Below are 14,308 nucleotides of genomic sequence, written 5' to 3' on the forward strand. Positions count from 1 at the left end.
ACACGTCCTAGTACAGTTAGTATATAAAGCAGTGATATTCACTGATGGTCCAGAAGGGCCACAAATTAATCAGATCTTCAGGATATCTGCATTGAACATAGGGAATTATAAACAAATATGCAGAATTCATCTGTCTGTCTGTCTAAAGGCAAGGCAGAAGTGCATCTATCAGCACCAAAAGGGTAAAGCAGGGAAGCTAAAAGGATAAACCAGGGAAACTCAAAACAAAGCAAGGCAGAAGTGCTCCTAACAGCACACCAACTAACCTTGACCTTTGGTGTTGCAAAGGCCCAGCTGAAAGGGCCAGGAGCATAATAAAGGCAATTACAATGAGGTCACAGATAAGGGTGCTGGCTAGTTCCAAACAACCCAAGCAAGTTTGGCAAGCAGGAAGATCCAAACCGGACTAGAATAACTTCTGAAACATGCTTGGGAAACAGTCTATAGCAGCCACAGGGTCCGGCCACCAGGAGGCAAAGTGAGCACAGACATGGAAAATAGTCACAATCGTGACACACTGCTTGCAGTCTGCAATGATCTGAAGAATTTAAAAGGAACTAGGGCATTGGAGAGTGGAGCTGAGACACCCCAATAATCTGGGGGGGAGGGAGAGGGAGGTGATCCCCACCAGTCACATTGCAACTGTGCAGCTGCTAGGTGGGCTGCACCACTGATGTGACTGTACAGGGGCTGGGGGTAGGGGTCTTTTTGCTACCAAATTATATGAGCCACCACCATTGCTGCCAGTATAGAATTCTGTACAGGTAGAGGATTCTGAACAAATTTTGCATTTTACAGTTGTGTAGAATTCCCCCTGGAATAACATTTCCAGGAGTACTACTTCCAGTGTATAGAAATCTAGTATTTGCATATTCATTAGGAATATCCTAAAAACTACAAGTAATTTGTGGCCCCTTCAAGGTTCAAAAATTATTATGTTTATTTAAAACTTGATATACTGCCTTTACATAGCAATAGGTCAAATTGTGTTAAGGGTGGGCCTGAGGCAGGAGTTGTTGCTCCTGCCCTCCTCCCTCCACCTTGTAAAGCTTTGACAATATAACATCAAATAAAACTCCTTGAAACACATCAGAGGCCCAAAGTAACAAACCAATTCAGCTTGAAATATAAGCACAATAAATAAAACAATTTCACAAATACTCACCTCTGCCAATAAGTGCCTCTGCATTTGCTAGAACAGCAGCTATCACAGTTGCTTACATACATATCACAGCATATGTCTTCTGGTATTTATGATGTAATTTTTAGATAACTGCATTGTTTTATGGTTTCCTCTCTCATTGAGGCACATAACTGATGGAAAGGATTCCTTAAATCTGGGCATTCATACTTAAACTACTCTAAAAACTCTACAATGAAGGAGTTATGTGTTAAAATAACCTATAAAGATTCTCAAACAAGGTTTCAGGATTTGCAATAGCTCCAGGGTCCTTGAAAGGCAGCCATTTTTACTAAAATATGTATTTGCTTCTTGAAGTTATTGCAATTTGTATTATATTCTGTACATTATTATGTTTTATTCACATTATTGTTTGTTTGTAAGCCACATTGAACTTGAGTCTATTTTGGGCTAATGTGGGGTATAAATGTAATGAATAAATAAAAAAAAAAAAAAGTGATTAACAGTAATCACTGGGAGTGTCAACAACCTCTTTGTCATTTTTGTTGCTACAGAGTAAAGGGACTGTTTATAAAGTGTGGTAAATTTTTGTATTTACTTCACCTTAACTCCAAAACCTAAGGTGCAGTAAGTGCAAATAAATGCAAGGGACATGCATTTTATCACACAGGGCGGACCCTACCAAATGGGCCCTGTGTTACATGCCTCAGCAGATAGCTCTGGTGCACCCATGCTGCCAAAGGCATGTAATGCAGGCCCCCAGCACAAATATTAGAACTCCAGCACATGTGGCAGCACAAATTAACTCCATCTGAACAGCATCCCCCTGATCCAGACACCTCTAAACAGCATTCCCTTGATCCAGACCCCACAAAGAGGCAACCAGCTCAACAGGTACCCCCTTAATAAAATACCCCAACCCTCCTGGGACTTGTCTGGGCTTCCCTGGTAGTCTAGTGGTCAAGGGCAGAAACAGACCCCTCTGCTGCACTCAGGTGCTGCTCCAGATTCAAAATGGTACCTATGACCCCCCTAGGCGTAGCACTGCAAGACTACTACTAGGGGGGGCACCCTGCCATATGGAGGATGTTAGTGTACCTAATGATCCTGGGTAAAAAAAAATTATGCCAGCTTGGAGCAGTGGCAATAAGGGCTTGCACACTAATCTGTTTTAATAGCCATGCGCAAAATGAGTGTGTGGCAATTAATACAAACAAATAGGAAATGTGTCCATTTTACCGCAGCAGTAAAAATGCCCAACAAGAGATTATAAAAAGCCTGGAACATTTTCAGTTCGCTCTCTTGGCTCTCCTCTGCCTCTTGCCACTCTGCTATTCCTGCTGCACTTCCATGGACCTTGCTAGACTTCACACACATCCAAGATAAGACCATCTCCAGGCTCCTGCAACAAAAAAAAGACTTATTTTCCAGCAAGGATCTCCTTCATTACTCCAACCAGCAGCCTCCATCAAAGTGAGTTACCATTAATCCAGCCTAATTTATAATCTTGAAGCACATTTCCCTTGTGAACGATTCCTAAAAACTGCTTCTCTCTTTTAACATTATTACATTACCTGTATTGTAAATAAACATTTTAAAGTTAAATATATAGTCTTCTTTACAGCGGCGTACCAAGGGCAGGGCAGTGGGGGCGGTCCACCCCGGGTGCACGCTGCTGGGGGGGTGCAGAGAGCAGCCACGCGTGCCTGTCGGCTCCGCTGGTTCCCTGCACAATCTTCCCCGGAACAGGTTACTTCCTGGTATCTGAAGATCTGAAGGCGATAAAACATTGTGACAAGGTGGTGGCAATAGCCAGAAGGATGCTAGGCTGTATAGAGAGAGAGGTGTAACTAGCAGAAAAAAGGAGGTGTTGATGCCCCTATACAAGTCATTGGTGAGGCCCTACCTGGAGTATTGTGTTCAGTTTTGGAGGCCGTATCTTGCTAAGGATGTAAAAAGACTTGAAGCAGTGCAAAGATAAGCTACAGAAATTGTATGGGATTACAAGATATATGAGGAGAGACTTACCTGAACATGTATACCCTGAAGGAAAGGAGAAATAGCTGTGATATTTATTTATTTATTTATTGCATTTGTATCCCACATTTTCACACCTATTTGCGGGCTCAGTGTGGCTTACAATAAGATATGAATAATAGAGATACATTGGTTACAACTAGGTTATGGATTACATTGAACAGGGTTGTGCGAGACATTCGAATATCATTGGGAATATAACAATGGGACATCAACTGAAAAACATTGGAAAGAGACAATGGGAAAAAACATTCATTGTTGGACACCAAGACATTTGGTGTATAAAGTTCTGTGAATAAATATGTGATTGACTGGATAGCGGGATGAGGGATAAGAAGTGGATGTGCATTGCATTGGTGAACAGTGAGTGTGGTCTCTATGTGTTTAGGCTCTTTCCGTAGGTTTGTTCAAACAGGTGAGTCTTCAGTAGTTTACGGAAGGAGGCTTGTTCGTTAATCATTCGTTAATCATTCTTATGGTACAGACATTCAAATATTTGAAAGATATTAATCCGCAAACAAACCTTTTCCAGAGACAGAAAGGTAATAGAACTAGAGGACATGAATCGAGGTTGAAGGGGGGCAGACTCAGGAAAAATGTCAGCAAGTATTTTTTCACAGAGAGGGTGGTGGATTAATTGGAATGCCCTCCCACGAGAGGTGGTGGAGATGAAAACGGTAATGGAATTAAAAATGCATGGGATAAACACAATGGAATCCTTTTCAGAAGGAATGGATCCACAGAAGCTTAGCAGAGATTGGGTGGCAACACCGGTAACATAGTAGATGATGGCAGAAAAAGACCTGCACGGTCCATCCAGTCTGCCCAACAAGACAACTCATGTGTGCTACTTTTTGTGTATACCCTAATTTGATTTGTACCTATGCTCTTCAGGGCACAGACCGTATAAGTCTACCCAGCACTATCCCCGCCTCCCAACCACCGGCTCTGGCACAGACCGTATAAGTCTGGCCAGCACTATCCCTGCCTCCCAACCTCCAGTCCCGCCTCCCACCACTGGCTCTGGCACAGACCGTATAAGTCTGGCCAGCACTATCCCTGCCTCCCAACCTCCAGTCCCGCCTCCCACCACTGGCTCTGGCACAGACCGTATAAGTCTGGCCAGCACTATCCCTGCCTCCCAACCTCCAGCCCCGCCTCCCACTACCGGCTCTGCTATCCAATCTCGGTTAAGCTCCTGAGGATCCATTCCTTCTGAACATGATTCCTTTATGTTTATCCCACGCATGTTTGAATTCTGTTACCATTTTCATCTCCACCACCTCCCGCGGGAGGGCATTCCAAGTATCCACCACTCTCTCCGTGAAGAAATACTTCCTGACTGTAATTGGGAAGCAAAGCTAGTGCTGTGCAGACATCTACAGTCTGTGCGCTGAAAATGGCAAGGACAAATCAAGGTCAGGTGTACGTAGCACATACATTGAGTTTATCTTGTTGGGCAGACTGGATGGACCATACAGGTCTTTATCTGCCTCATCTACTATGTTACTATATAAATAGTTAAAAGCCCTACATTGCCATATTGTTTAAAACCAGGTGAAATTCTGTGACAACACTTCTGGGTTCTGTTGCAAGCCCCTGACGCAGCCCTTTGAGAGTGCGAAGCATGGCTAAGTGGGGTGGCGGGAGGCGGTGGTGGGCAGGCAGGCCAGAATATGACCCCCTCCCTTTGAGGTCTGGCTACGCCCCATTGGACATTCATATATATACTTATATATATATATATTTTTGTGATCTGCTTCTTTTTGCTCTGTGCTGGATCTTGTAGATTGTCTGCCTACTTGTTTTCTTGGACTTCTATTGTTAGCCAATATAAGCTCCTAGAATTGTCCTTCAAGTAGACTGCACCACACAAACGTCAACTCTCGAAACCTCGCTCCCGAGTCCCGCTCGCGAGCGCGCTCTTTCAGTGTCAAACTCCAGTCACACACTGCCCCGCCCACCGTGTAAAGAAGGCGGGGCGACGCTTGTGACGCCTCGATTCTTTCTTGCTCCCGAAGAGGCAGAGAGGTTAGCTTAGGAGGCGTGGAGGCGTTTGCAGCTGTGGGTGGCGGTAGCGGGCGGTGCGCGTGTCCGAGCGTCAGGGCGAGAGAGCAAGCGTGCGCGCACGCCAGCACTCCGCCAAAAACCGACGGAGAGTCGCATCGGTCCGTCGCTCCCGCTGCCGTTACTACAGTTATGGCGGCGCCGCTGGCTCAGTTTGATGAGGACTGGCAGGACTTTTATGAGTTTAAGCCGGCGGCGGCGCCGAGGAGCTGCCTAGATCAGGTGAACTCCAACTCGGGGAGGTCCTCCGCTCCGGGCACAACGAAGGGGCCTCCCCCGGCTCCCTCCATGCTGGTGTTGGAGGATTTTTCCGATCTGGACAACGGTTTCTCGGGCGAGATGGGCAGCTTCAAGTCCATGGAGGACCTGGTGAACGACTTTGACGAGAAACTGACCGTCTGCTTCCGCAACTATAACACGACCACGGAGAGCATCGCCCCGGTGAAGCCCATTACGGAGGACACGGTCATGAAGGACGACGAGTGAGTATAACGTGTCTCGTGTCCAGGCTCCGGCGCCTTGCTCGGGGCTTAGAGGCCATGGAGGAGGGTCTTGCTGGGTTTGCTGAGTGGTTCTCGGTGGGTCGTACTGTCATAGCCTCGGAAGGAATAGCTCGCTTCCCGATCCCCGCCCTGCTGGTTGTGGTGCTGATGCTGCAGATCTCCCACCCAGAGGTAGTGAGAGATGCCCGATTTCGGTGCTCAAGCGGAAAGGTGCCTGTGCTCTAAAATATTTCTTCTTTATTTTTGTGCCGATGGAGATTAGTGATTAGGACCTAGAGCTGCTCTTGTATAGGCCTTTTTTCATGTTATGTGCTTAATCAGTAAATAAAAAAAATATTGAGAATAGAATATTTCAAGGTACTCATCCCATTGTAGTGCTGCAGAAAGGTCAACCTCGCCAAAGTAATCCCTCTCCCTCTGGTCTCCTTGCACAGCGGCTGTGCTTTGTTTTGTTTTCCATCCTTTATTGTGATGAACTGTTTTCCACGGCGCTCGGCGGAAGGAATACGTTTTGGTCGGTATTAAAAAAATATCTATATCTATATCTATATATTACTGTAACCTTTAGTATAATTGGAGCAGTTTGGCTTATTTGTGGGCCAGTGCCTGAAACGTTGTAGATTTCTGCAGTGTATTTAGTACTAAGGCCAAAGCATTACTTAAGTTTTACTTACTTTCAGTATTGATATTTTGATGTATTAACTAACAAAAATACTGCCACACATTGTAGACCTTACAGATAAAAATTCTGGAAAATAGCCATTTTTCCACTCTGCCCTCTGCCCTATGGTTTGTTTTAATCTAGTTATATATATTTGTTGAATTTGACCACACCTTTTTCAGAAGTTGCTCAAGGCTAGTTACATTCAGATATATTAGGTATTTCCCTGTTCTTGGAGGGCTTACAGTCTAATTTTGTGTGTGAGGTGACTTGTCAAAGATCGCAAGGAGCAGAAACAGGATTTGAACCAGGCTTCCCTGTTTGTAAGCCATGCCACACTTATGAAAGGTTTTTGTCTTAATGGAAAAGTGCCCTTAGCTGAAAATGCCTATAAAAGGTGTAAGTTTTCTAAAATATTGTGACACCTGATTGCCTTGCCATCTGACCGCAGTGTCTGTCCTAATTTTAGTACCAGTATCAAACAATAATCATATGGGCCCAGGGGCAAGTTCCTATTTTTAGATACCCAGCGCACACTGCACACTCTCCCCAACACCAAAAGCTGTCACTCCATTTTTCCTTTCCCTCTAGTGAATATGTTTTTACCCTCCCTGTGGGCTCTAGCCAGCATAGCTTTTGCAGGGCTCGTGACTTTTCTAGATGGGACAGCACAAGTGAAAGCCTAGGGGAGGGGAGTGGGGATGGTGATGGTACGAGAAGGGGAAGTGGAACCTAGTTCCACATTGGTTCAGCCTTTGCTGGTCAGGGCTTGAAAGGAAATATCTGTATCTCTGAGCTTCTCTGCCAAATGTCAGTGAGTTGGCCCATGGGCTCTTTTTTTTTTTTCTCTGTTGCTTTAGATCTGTGATGCACATTGTATTGCTCTCGTGCAGCAGGATCCTGACATGCTGTGCAGATGGAGGAGCAGGTCTTTGGCAAGGTGCACATATGTACATGCACACTTAAATTATATACATTATAAACACAGAAAATTTTTGTTTGTATTTTAGGTTACTGAAACCCCAATTTGAGTGTTTTAAAAAAGTGAACATATTTTTTGGTAAATTAATAGTATCTTTTTAAAGCAAAACTTTTGTTCCAGGCAATGTGCAGTGAGTGTTTCATAGGTTCCCATGTCAAAAATATATCTCTAGATTAGACTCTTTGATTTTGAGATTCTGTATGTTACTCCATTAGTACCTCAATATCTAGATTTATGTAGCACGGAACAATTGGATTTAGGAAGTGTGATATCTTTGTAGCATTCTTTTAACTATGGCAGCTGTCAAGGGGAAACTGCAGAACCATCATTATAAAGAAAGCTGTAGTTGCTGTGTTCTGTGTGGAACTTAGTTATTCACAGCGTAATGTAGTATTCACCCTGATTGAATGAATTTAAAATCCTTCCATTTCTTTCAGTTATTCCCATGGGTGTAGCTAGCCCTCCAATTTTGGGGGCACCCAGGGGTGAAATGGGGGAGGTCAGCACATTCCTCCCCCCTCCTCTCTCCCCCCCCCCATGGGTACTAAACATACCTTTGGTGGCGGGGTTGCTGAGGCCACACCAGCCAAAAAAATAGTTAATGAGCCACTCTCCTTGTGCAGCTGCTTTTGTTTTCTGTAATAATATTTATTGGTTTTCAAAATAATATAAAAAGAACATACAGCAATTATTGAAACATAAGTGGCAGCAAGGATGCTCATAGATATAGAACACTCAGTCAGTTTGTGCGGGTCAGAGTTAGATCACCACATATATGGCAATCTCCCTGGCACACCCTACCTCAGCTGATAGCTGAAGCGCTCGCCTGGTCCTTAGCCGTATATCTTATACAAAATAAAAACAATTCAAAAATTACTTAGAAATTAAAAGAAAGTTTATTCCAAAGGAAAATAATAAAGAATAAGTGTATTTCAGTAGTATAAGCGCAAGGCAAGTCTGAAATATAAAAAGAGAAACAGGGAGGCTGACTCACCACCTCAGCTTTCTGACTGGGGGAAGTACTAAGCCCCCCGAATCTTAGTCTGTCACTCATATTTATTTAGTTTATATTATACGATAAGCAGGAAATTTAATTACTGTTTTAGCACATCCCACTTACCAATCATCTACCTTCTATTCCAACCACATCTAACTTCTATCCTATCAAATGTCAGTTCATACACTTAATTCTAGGAATTACGGTTGCACCTCCTAGCCTGTTCCTGAGTCACTTAGCCATTTGACCTTTGTGGTGGGCTAGCTGTCTGCCTTCCCAACTTCTCCTTTTCACGTTCTCAAAATAATGTAACCTTTTTCACAGAATGTTATGCAGAAATATTATACAAAGTTTGCTTATCATATGCTCAGATGAATCCAGGAACTGGTGGGTTGTGTCCATCTACCAGCAGGTGGAGATAGAGATTACAAAGCTGAAGGCAGTGATACCAGACGGTCAGCTCCTCATTCACTTCAGTGTATCTCTATCTCTAGCAGGTGGTAGTGTCTCTGCAACTCCTGGATTCGTCTCTTGGGCCTGCTTCTGGGTCTTTTGGCCAGTTGAGCTTAGGGGGTGTTTGGGCTCTGTGCCAACTTTAGGAGCATACCTGGTGGCCTGAGTCCCTTCCTCACCTCATGGTCCTTTTCCTCCCAGTGTTTGGACTGTAGCTTTCCTTTCTCACTAAAAAAACAACAACAAAAAAACCTCTAGTTCACAACAGACTTCTGATTGCTGCTGTCTTCAGCTGTTAAAAAAAAAAAAAAAAAAAAAAAAAAAAGCGCAATTCGGGACATAGGCTCTGCAGCTGCAACAGGGCAGCAGGTTGTTGAGGAGCCTTAGAGACAGTGTCTCTGGAGTCACTGTGTGTATGTGTAGTTTGTTGAGCCGGTTTGATGGCAGGCTTGCCTGGGAGGTCCCGCTGTCGGCGGGAAGTCTGGCTGTGCGTCTTTGGTGAGTGCATTTTTTTCTGCCATAGGGGGACACACGGTATGATGGATGGAGGCCACCATAGGAGGCTCATGTTCTGAGCAAGCGTTGGCGGCAGCGTGGACGTGTGTTGGGTGCACAGAGGCACAGGCAGGCACCAGGGATTTCTTTCTCTCAAACGGGATCCCCGCTCTGAGGTGTCTGGTGCACGTGCCATTTTCTTTTGGCGCCTCCCGATGCGGCTCCCGCTTTCTAGCTGTTGGCTGCGTTGGTGGCTTTGCCTCTGTTATGGGGACCCCTTCAGGCTTTGTACTGACTTCTCCTGATTCGGGGGAATTGTATTGTGCCTAGATTTCTTCTTCCTTTTTATCCACATCCACTGGTTGAAGTGACTTTTGCCCCCTCAGCATTTGTCTGTAGCCCTGCTTAACCCTAGTAGCGCTCTAGAAATGTTAAGAAGTAGTAATACCCTTTTGAGGGTTTCTTTGGGTACAGTAATGGCTTTGCTACCCTCTGCAGTAGATCCAGTGTTCCAGGAGAGGCAGCTGGGTGCCGTGTTGGAGGGTGGGGGTCATTGGGACCCATCTCTGGTTCCCTCTCGATATCTTCAGGCTTGGGGGAGTTCTTACGCCCATCTCGGGCGGATGGGTTCTAGACGGCAAGGTTTTCCAGATGGAATCTGGTGGTCCTTCTGCGGTGTGCCTTGTTTTTCGGGATGCACGTCAACCAGCCAATCTGGGGCTGGGGCTTCTGACCTTCCCCCCCCCCCCCCCCCCCCCGAATTCATTCTGCTGCTCCATGTGACTTTATGTTGCAGAAGTCTGGTAGGGGAACTGATAGTTCCTTTTTAGTTCAGCCTTTGGATTTCTGGCTTGTTCCCTGTCTCAGTCTCCACTGATGGACCCTGCCCCAAAGAGGGGATGTTTACTCTCCAGCTCAGCAGTAGGTTCCATTGCTCTCCTGTCATCCTGTATTCAGAGGGAGTCTTTTCAGGGCAGTCCCTTTCTGCACAGAGGCAGCAAGAATCACTTGAGCTGGAAAGCCATGTTTGCCTAAGTAGATGCATTGATGTCAGCAGTCTCCAATGGGCCTCACTGTCTGTGGTGAGTTAAGATTGTCTTATAGTTCCTGCGTTGGCTAAAGGCTGTTCTTGGTGTTGGAAACGGTGAACAGCATCAGAGCAGGGCTTTTTGTATTGCTATATTGCAGAGTTACTTAAATTTAGCATTCTTCCCTGCACTTCTCTAGGAAGCGTTTCTGCTCTTTCTTCTTTGGCCCCCTCATTTGTGGTTTCTCTGGTTGGCCGTTCTGGACCCTCGTGTTCAGTTCTAGGCTTTGCCTTTCAGCATGGCTACGGCTCCGTGTACCTTTTCCTAGGTTTGGGAGTGTTGCGGCATTCTCCGTAAGGATGGAATCAGAGTGCACCCCGCTCTAGACTAGTACCGAGACTTAATCTTCCTGGGTATCACTGTTGGGATCCTTGGGCTGGGTGGTCACCCTTTAAATGAGCCACCTTGTCCCATCCCAGACAGCTCTGGTACAATTTTTTCTTATCAAGGACTGGAGGATCTAGCTTCAGACTCGGGTGCGCAGTCTGCTCGGGGCGCCGAGTCCTCGGGCCTGGCAGTGCATTCATGTCTTGGGCTCTGTGGCGGCTACTTTGGCGGTAGTGCCATGGGCTGTGCTCACATGCGACATGTATAGCTCTTGCTTCTTGGCAGGTGGTCTCCTGTGTCCCAGGAGTGTCAGCGCCGTCTTCCGTGGCTGTTCTTAGCACAGCTGTGCTTGAACTGGTGACTCTGCAATTCCTCCCTGTGGAGGGGATGCCTTGGTCATGAATGCAAGTCTTTTGGGCTGGAAAGCCCTTTACCGCCTCCGGGGTGGTGGATGACATGGGAGACAGTGTGTCCGATCTTCCGCTTGGACTTGTTTTTGATGCTGTTCGTCTTATAGCTTTCAGGACTCGTTGTGAGCCAGGCGGTGCTTGTGCCATCGGAGAACACGACGGCGGTGGCTGCTTCTTCGACATGGTGGGACTCAGGCCCTGGCCACCCCCTGTTGCTCTCATGGAGTGGGCAGAGGACTTTGTTTTCTGTTTCTCTGCAGCCCACTTTGTGGGCTTTTCCTATGGTGAGCTCTCTCTTTCTGCTGCCTTCTGGTCTTGGTGGAATGGTTATTCTGCACTAGTGCTTCTTCAGTTTGGCCTCGGGTAGAGAGCGCCAAAGGTAGATCTGATGGTGTCCCGGATAGACACCGAGGTGCCTTCTTTCTTTTGTCATCGGAGAGAGAGTGATTCGGCAGGGCTGGTTGTTCAGTTGCTTCTTTAGCTGGAGGACATTCTTCGATAATGTTTCCTCCGTGGCCGAGTTCTTTTCGGATCGCTCTCCACCGGGGTCGAGTCATTCTGGATTGGTCACAGCACCCTTGGTATGTGGATCTGGTGCCGTTTCTAATTCCGCTCGACTCTAGGCTCTTCCTTCAGGGTCCGTTACAGAGTGGATGATCCCTCTTGCTTTGGTCTTACGGCCTGGGTTTTTTTGAGAGGTTGACTCTGAGGAACAAAGTTCTTCGGACACAGTGATTCCTGCTCTATTGCAAGCTTTTGTGCGGTCCACTTTGATCGTGTATTCTCGGGTGTGGAGGATTTTTTGAGGCATGGTTGCGGCCCACACTTGGTCTCCATTGCGGGCATCTGTTCCTCAGCGATTGATTTCTTTCTGCAGGACGGGTTGCAGAAGGGTCTGGTCTCTTAATTCTCTTTGGGTGCAGGTGGCAGTAGCCTGCTTCTGGGAGACAGTGTCAGGCTCTTCTTTGGCTTTGCACCTGGATATGGTGCATTTCTTGCAGAGTGCCTTGCTCCTCTACTGCTGCGACCTTGTTCGCCCTGAAACCTCGTACTTGTTCTCTGAGCCAAGTTTAGCTCTCCTTGTCTACCAAGCATTGCTTCGGGCTCCTTTTGATCCTTTTCAGAAGTCTTTACTTAGGAGCTTACTCGCAAGCGGTGTTCTTGGTTGCCAATTCTTCAGCACGTGGAGTGTCAATTTTTAGCGCTCCTGTGCCGAGCTGCTTTTCTGCAATTTGCTGACTCTGGAGTGATCTTGCATATGGTTCCTTCTCGTCTTACAGGCTGTGGTTTGGCCTTTCTTCTTTATCAGCCTCTCTTCCTTCCCCCCCAGTTTCTAGTTTAAAAGCTGCTCTATCCTCTTTAAATGCCGACGTCAGCAGCCTTGTCCCACCCTGGTTAAGATGGAGCCCATCCTTTCGTAATAGGCTCCCCCTTCCCCAGAATGTTGCCCAGTTCCGAACAAATGTGAAACCCTCTTTCCTGCACCATTGTCTCTCATCCATGCATTGAGACTCTGCAGCTCTCGTTTGAACAAGTGAAACACGCTTGGAATGTCCCTAACTCGCATTTGTTTGCATTTTTACAGGTCAGGGATTATGTGTTAACGATTGAGAGAGAGAAAAGAAAATGCATGGTCTTTGAGAAGTGTGATAACCTATTTTTACAGCTTCCAGCCAGCTTAAATAGATTGGCACAATGGCATCAGATAATAAGGAATAATAAGAAGGCCGAGTACCTGCAGCATTTGGCGGCAGTGTGGAGCAGAGACATCAATGATATCGTGACGCCAGAGATGTTGGGTGAGGTGTTTCGGGAGCTCAATAGTGTGACGCCCAATGCGGCTTTGCAGGACATCCAGTATCGAATTTTGCATAGGGTATGTATGTCTAAGGAAAAGGGGAAAGTATTGGAACATTGAAAATGTATGCGTCAAATGCCATGTTCAAGTGGGCACGCTCTTGCACTCCTTTTTAGAGTGCACAACATTGACCGAGCTTTGGACACGAGCCCTGAAACATATAGAGAATATACTACAGTGCACGTTTGAGTGGTCCTATCTGGTAGTGTATCTGGGTTATTCAGTATGCCTTAGGAAACAAGGGTTGAATGCGGTACAATGTAAGTTCATATTAGTAGCTACTATGCTTGTTAAAAAATGTATTTTGATGTCCTGGGTGGACAGTAATCCCCTTACGATGAGGGTTTGGTTGAATGTAATGAAAGAAACAGCCAGCTGGGTATTGAAGACCCTGAGGTTCTCTACATCACTGGGGCAGAGGAAGTACAGAGCGTTGTGGGAAAGAGTTGCTGCTGAACCATTATTGGAGACATGAACTGGGGGAAGGACAATAGTGCTCCAAGGAGGCGGTGGGTGCTGGATGGAGGAGTGTGTAAATCTGGTTGATAAAAGAAGGAAGGAGGTTTCATAGGTCTCAGTGTCAGCAGATGGGGGTGGGAGTGGGGTGGGGGGAATAGGGAGGGGGAAGGGAAGGGGATGTTCTTTTTCTTTTTACGGTGAAAAGGGAAAACTGGGCCATGAGAGGAAGGTCTTATAAATCACACAGCTGTAAATGTTTGAGTGATGTTTATATAGAGTTGAACGAAAAAATTTAGATATTGTGTGTCCTTGTGAAGTAGTTTGAGCATGTGATAATTTGGTTCTGCATGACTGGATTTGTGCAGTTGTTTAAACTAATGACTCAATAAAGATATTTAAAAAAAAAAAAAAGAGACTCTGGAGCTCTGCCTGTCTTTTGGGCCCTGCGCGTGGAACGGTTAGCACTTCAGAAAATGCTGCCCTAGAGGTTCTGGATTTGAATTTTCTACCTAAGAGCCTTAATACATTTCTTGATTACCTTTCGAAGGTTGCCCTTCTTCGTCAGATCGGAAATAAGCAAATGTTGGTAGATGACAGTATATATAAGTGAAACATCAAAGCATTCAAGTGACAGTCTAACAGGATGGGGGTGGATAGGTGAGAGACAGGAAGAGTTGGGTGGACGAGGGACAGGGAGATATGCATGGAGACAGGAGGGCGACAAAGCAGTACAATTTTATTTATTTAGAACATTTATATCCCACAGATGCCCACCATGGCGGGCTCTATGTGGCTAACAACATTTATGAAAAGAACATCGGACAAATTCA

The 14,308-nt window shown here is 45.9% G+C and overlaps 1 protein-coding gene across 1 annotated transcript in view; it reads left to right on the forward strand.

Annotated features, from left to right (window-relative positions):
* The first annotated feature begins 5,284 nt into the window (after positions 1–5,284).
* LOC115465793 (fasciculation and elongation protein zeta-2-like) overlaps positions 5,285–14,308 on the forward strand; it is a 125,827-nt gene continuing 116,803 nt past the window's right edge. The window contains exon 1 of the mRNA XM_030196521.1: positions 5,285–5,727. Within this exon, the coding sequence (XP_030052381.1) occupies positions 5,378–5,727 (350 nt within the window). The 5' untranslated portion in view covers positions 5,285–5,377. The remainder of the gene's footprint in view (positions 5,728–14,308) is intronic.

The sequence above is a fragment of the Microcaecilia unicolor genome, chromosome 3 (assembly GCF_901765095.1).
Source record: "Microcaecilia unicolor chromosome 3, aMicUni1.1, whole genome shotgun sequence".
In the NCBI taxonomy this organism is placed as follows: Eukaryota; Metazoa; Chordata; class Amphibia; order Gymnophiona; family Siphonopidae; genus Microcaecilia; species Microcaecilia unicolor.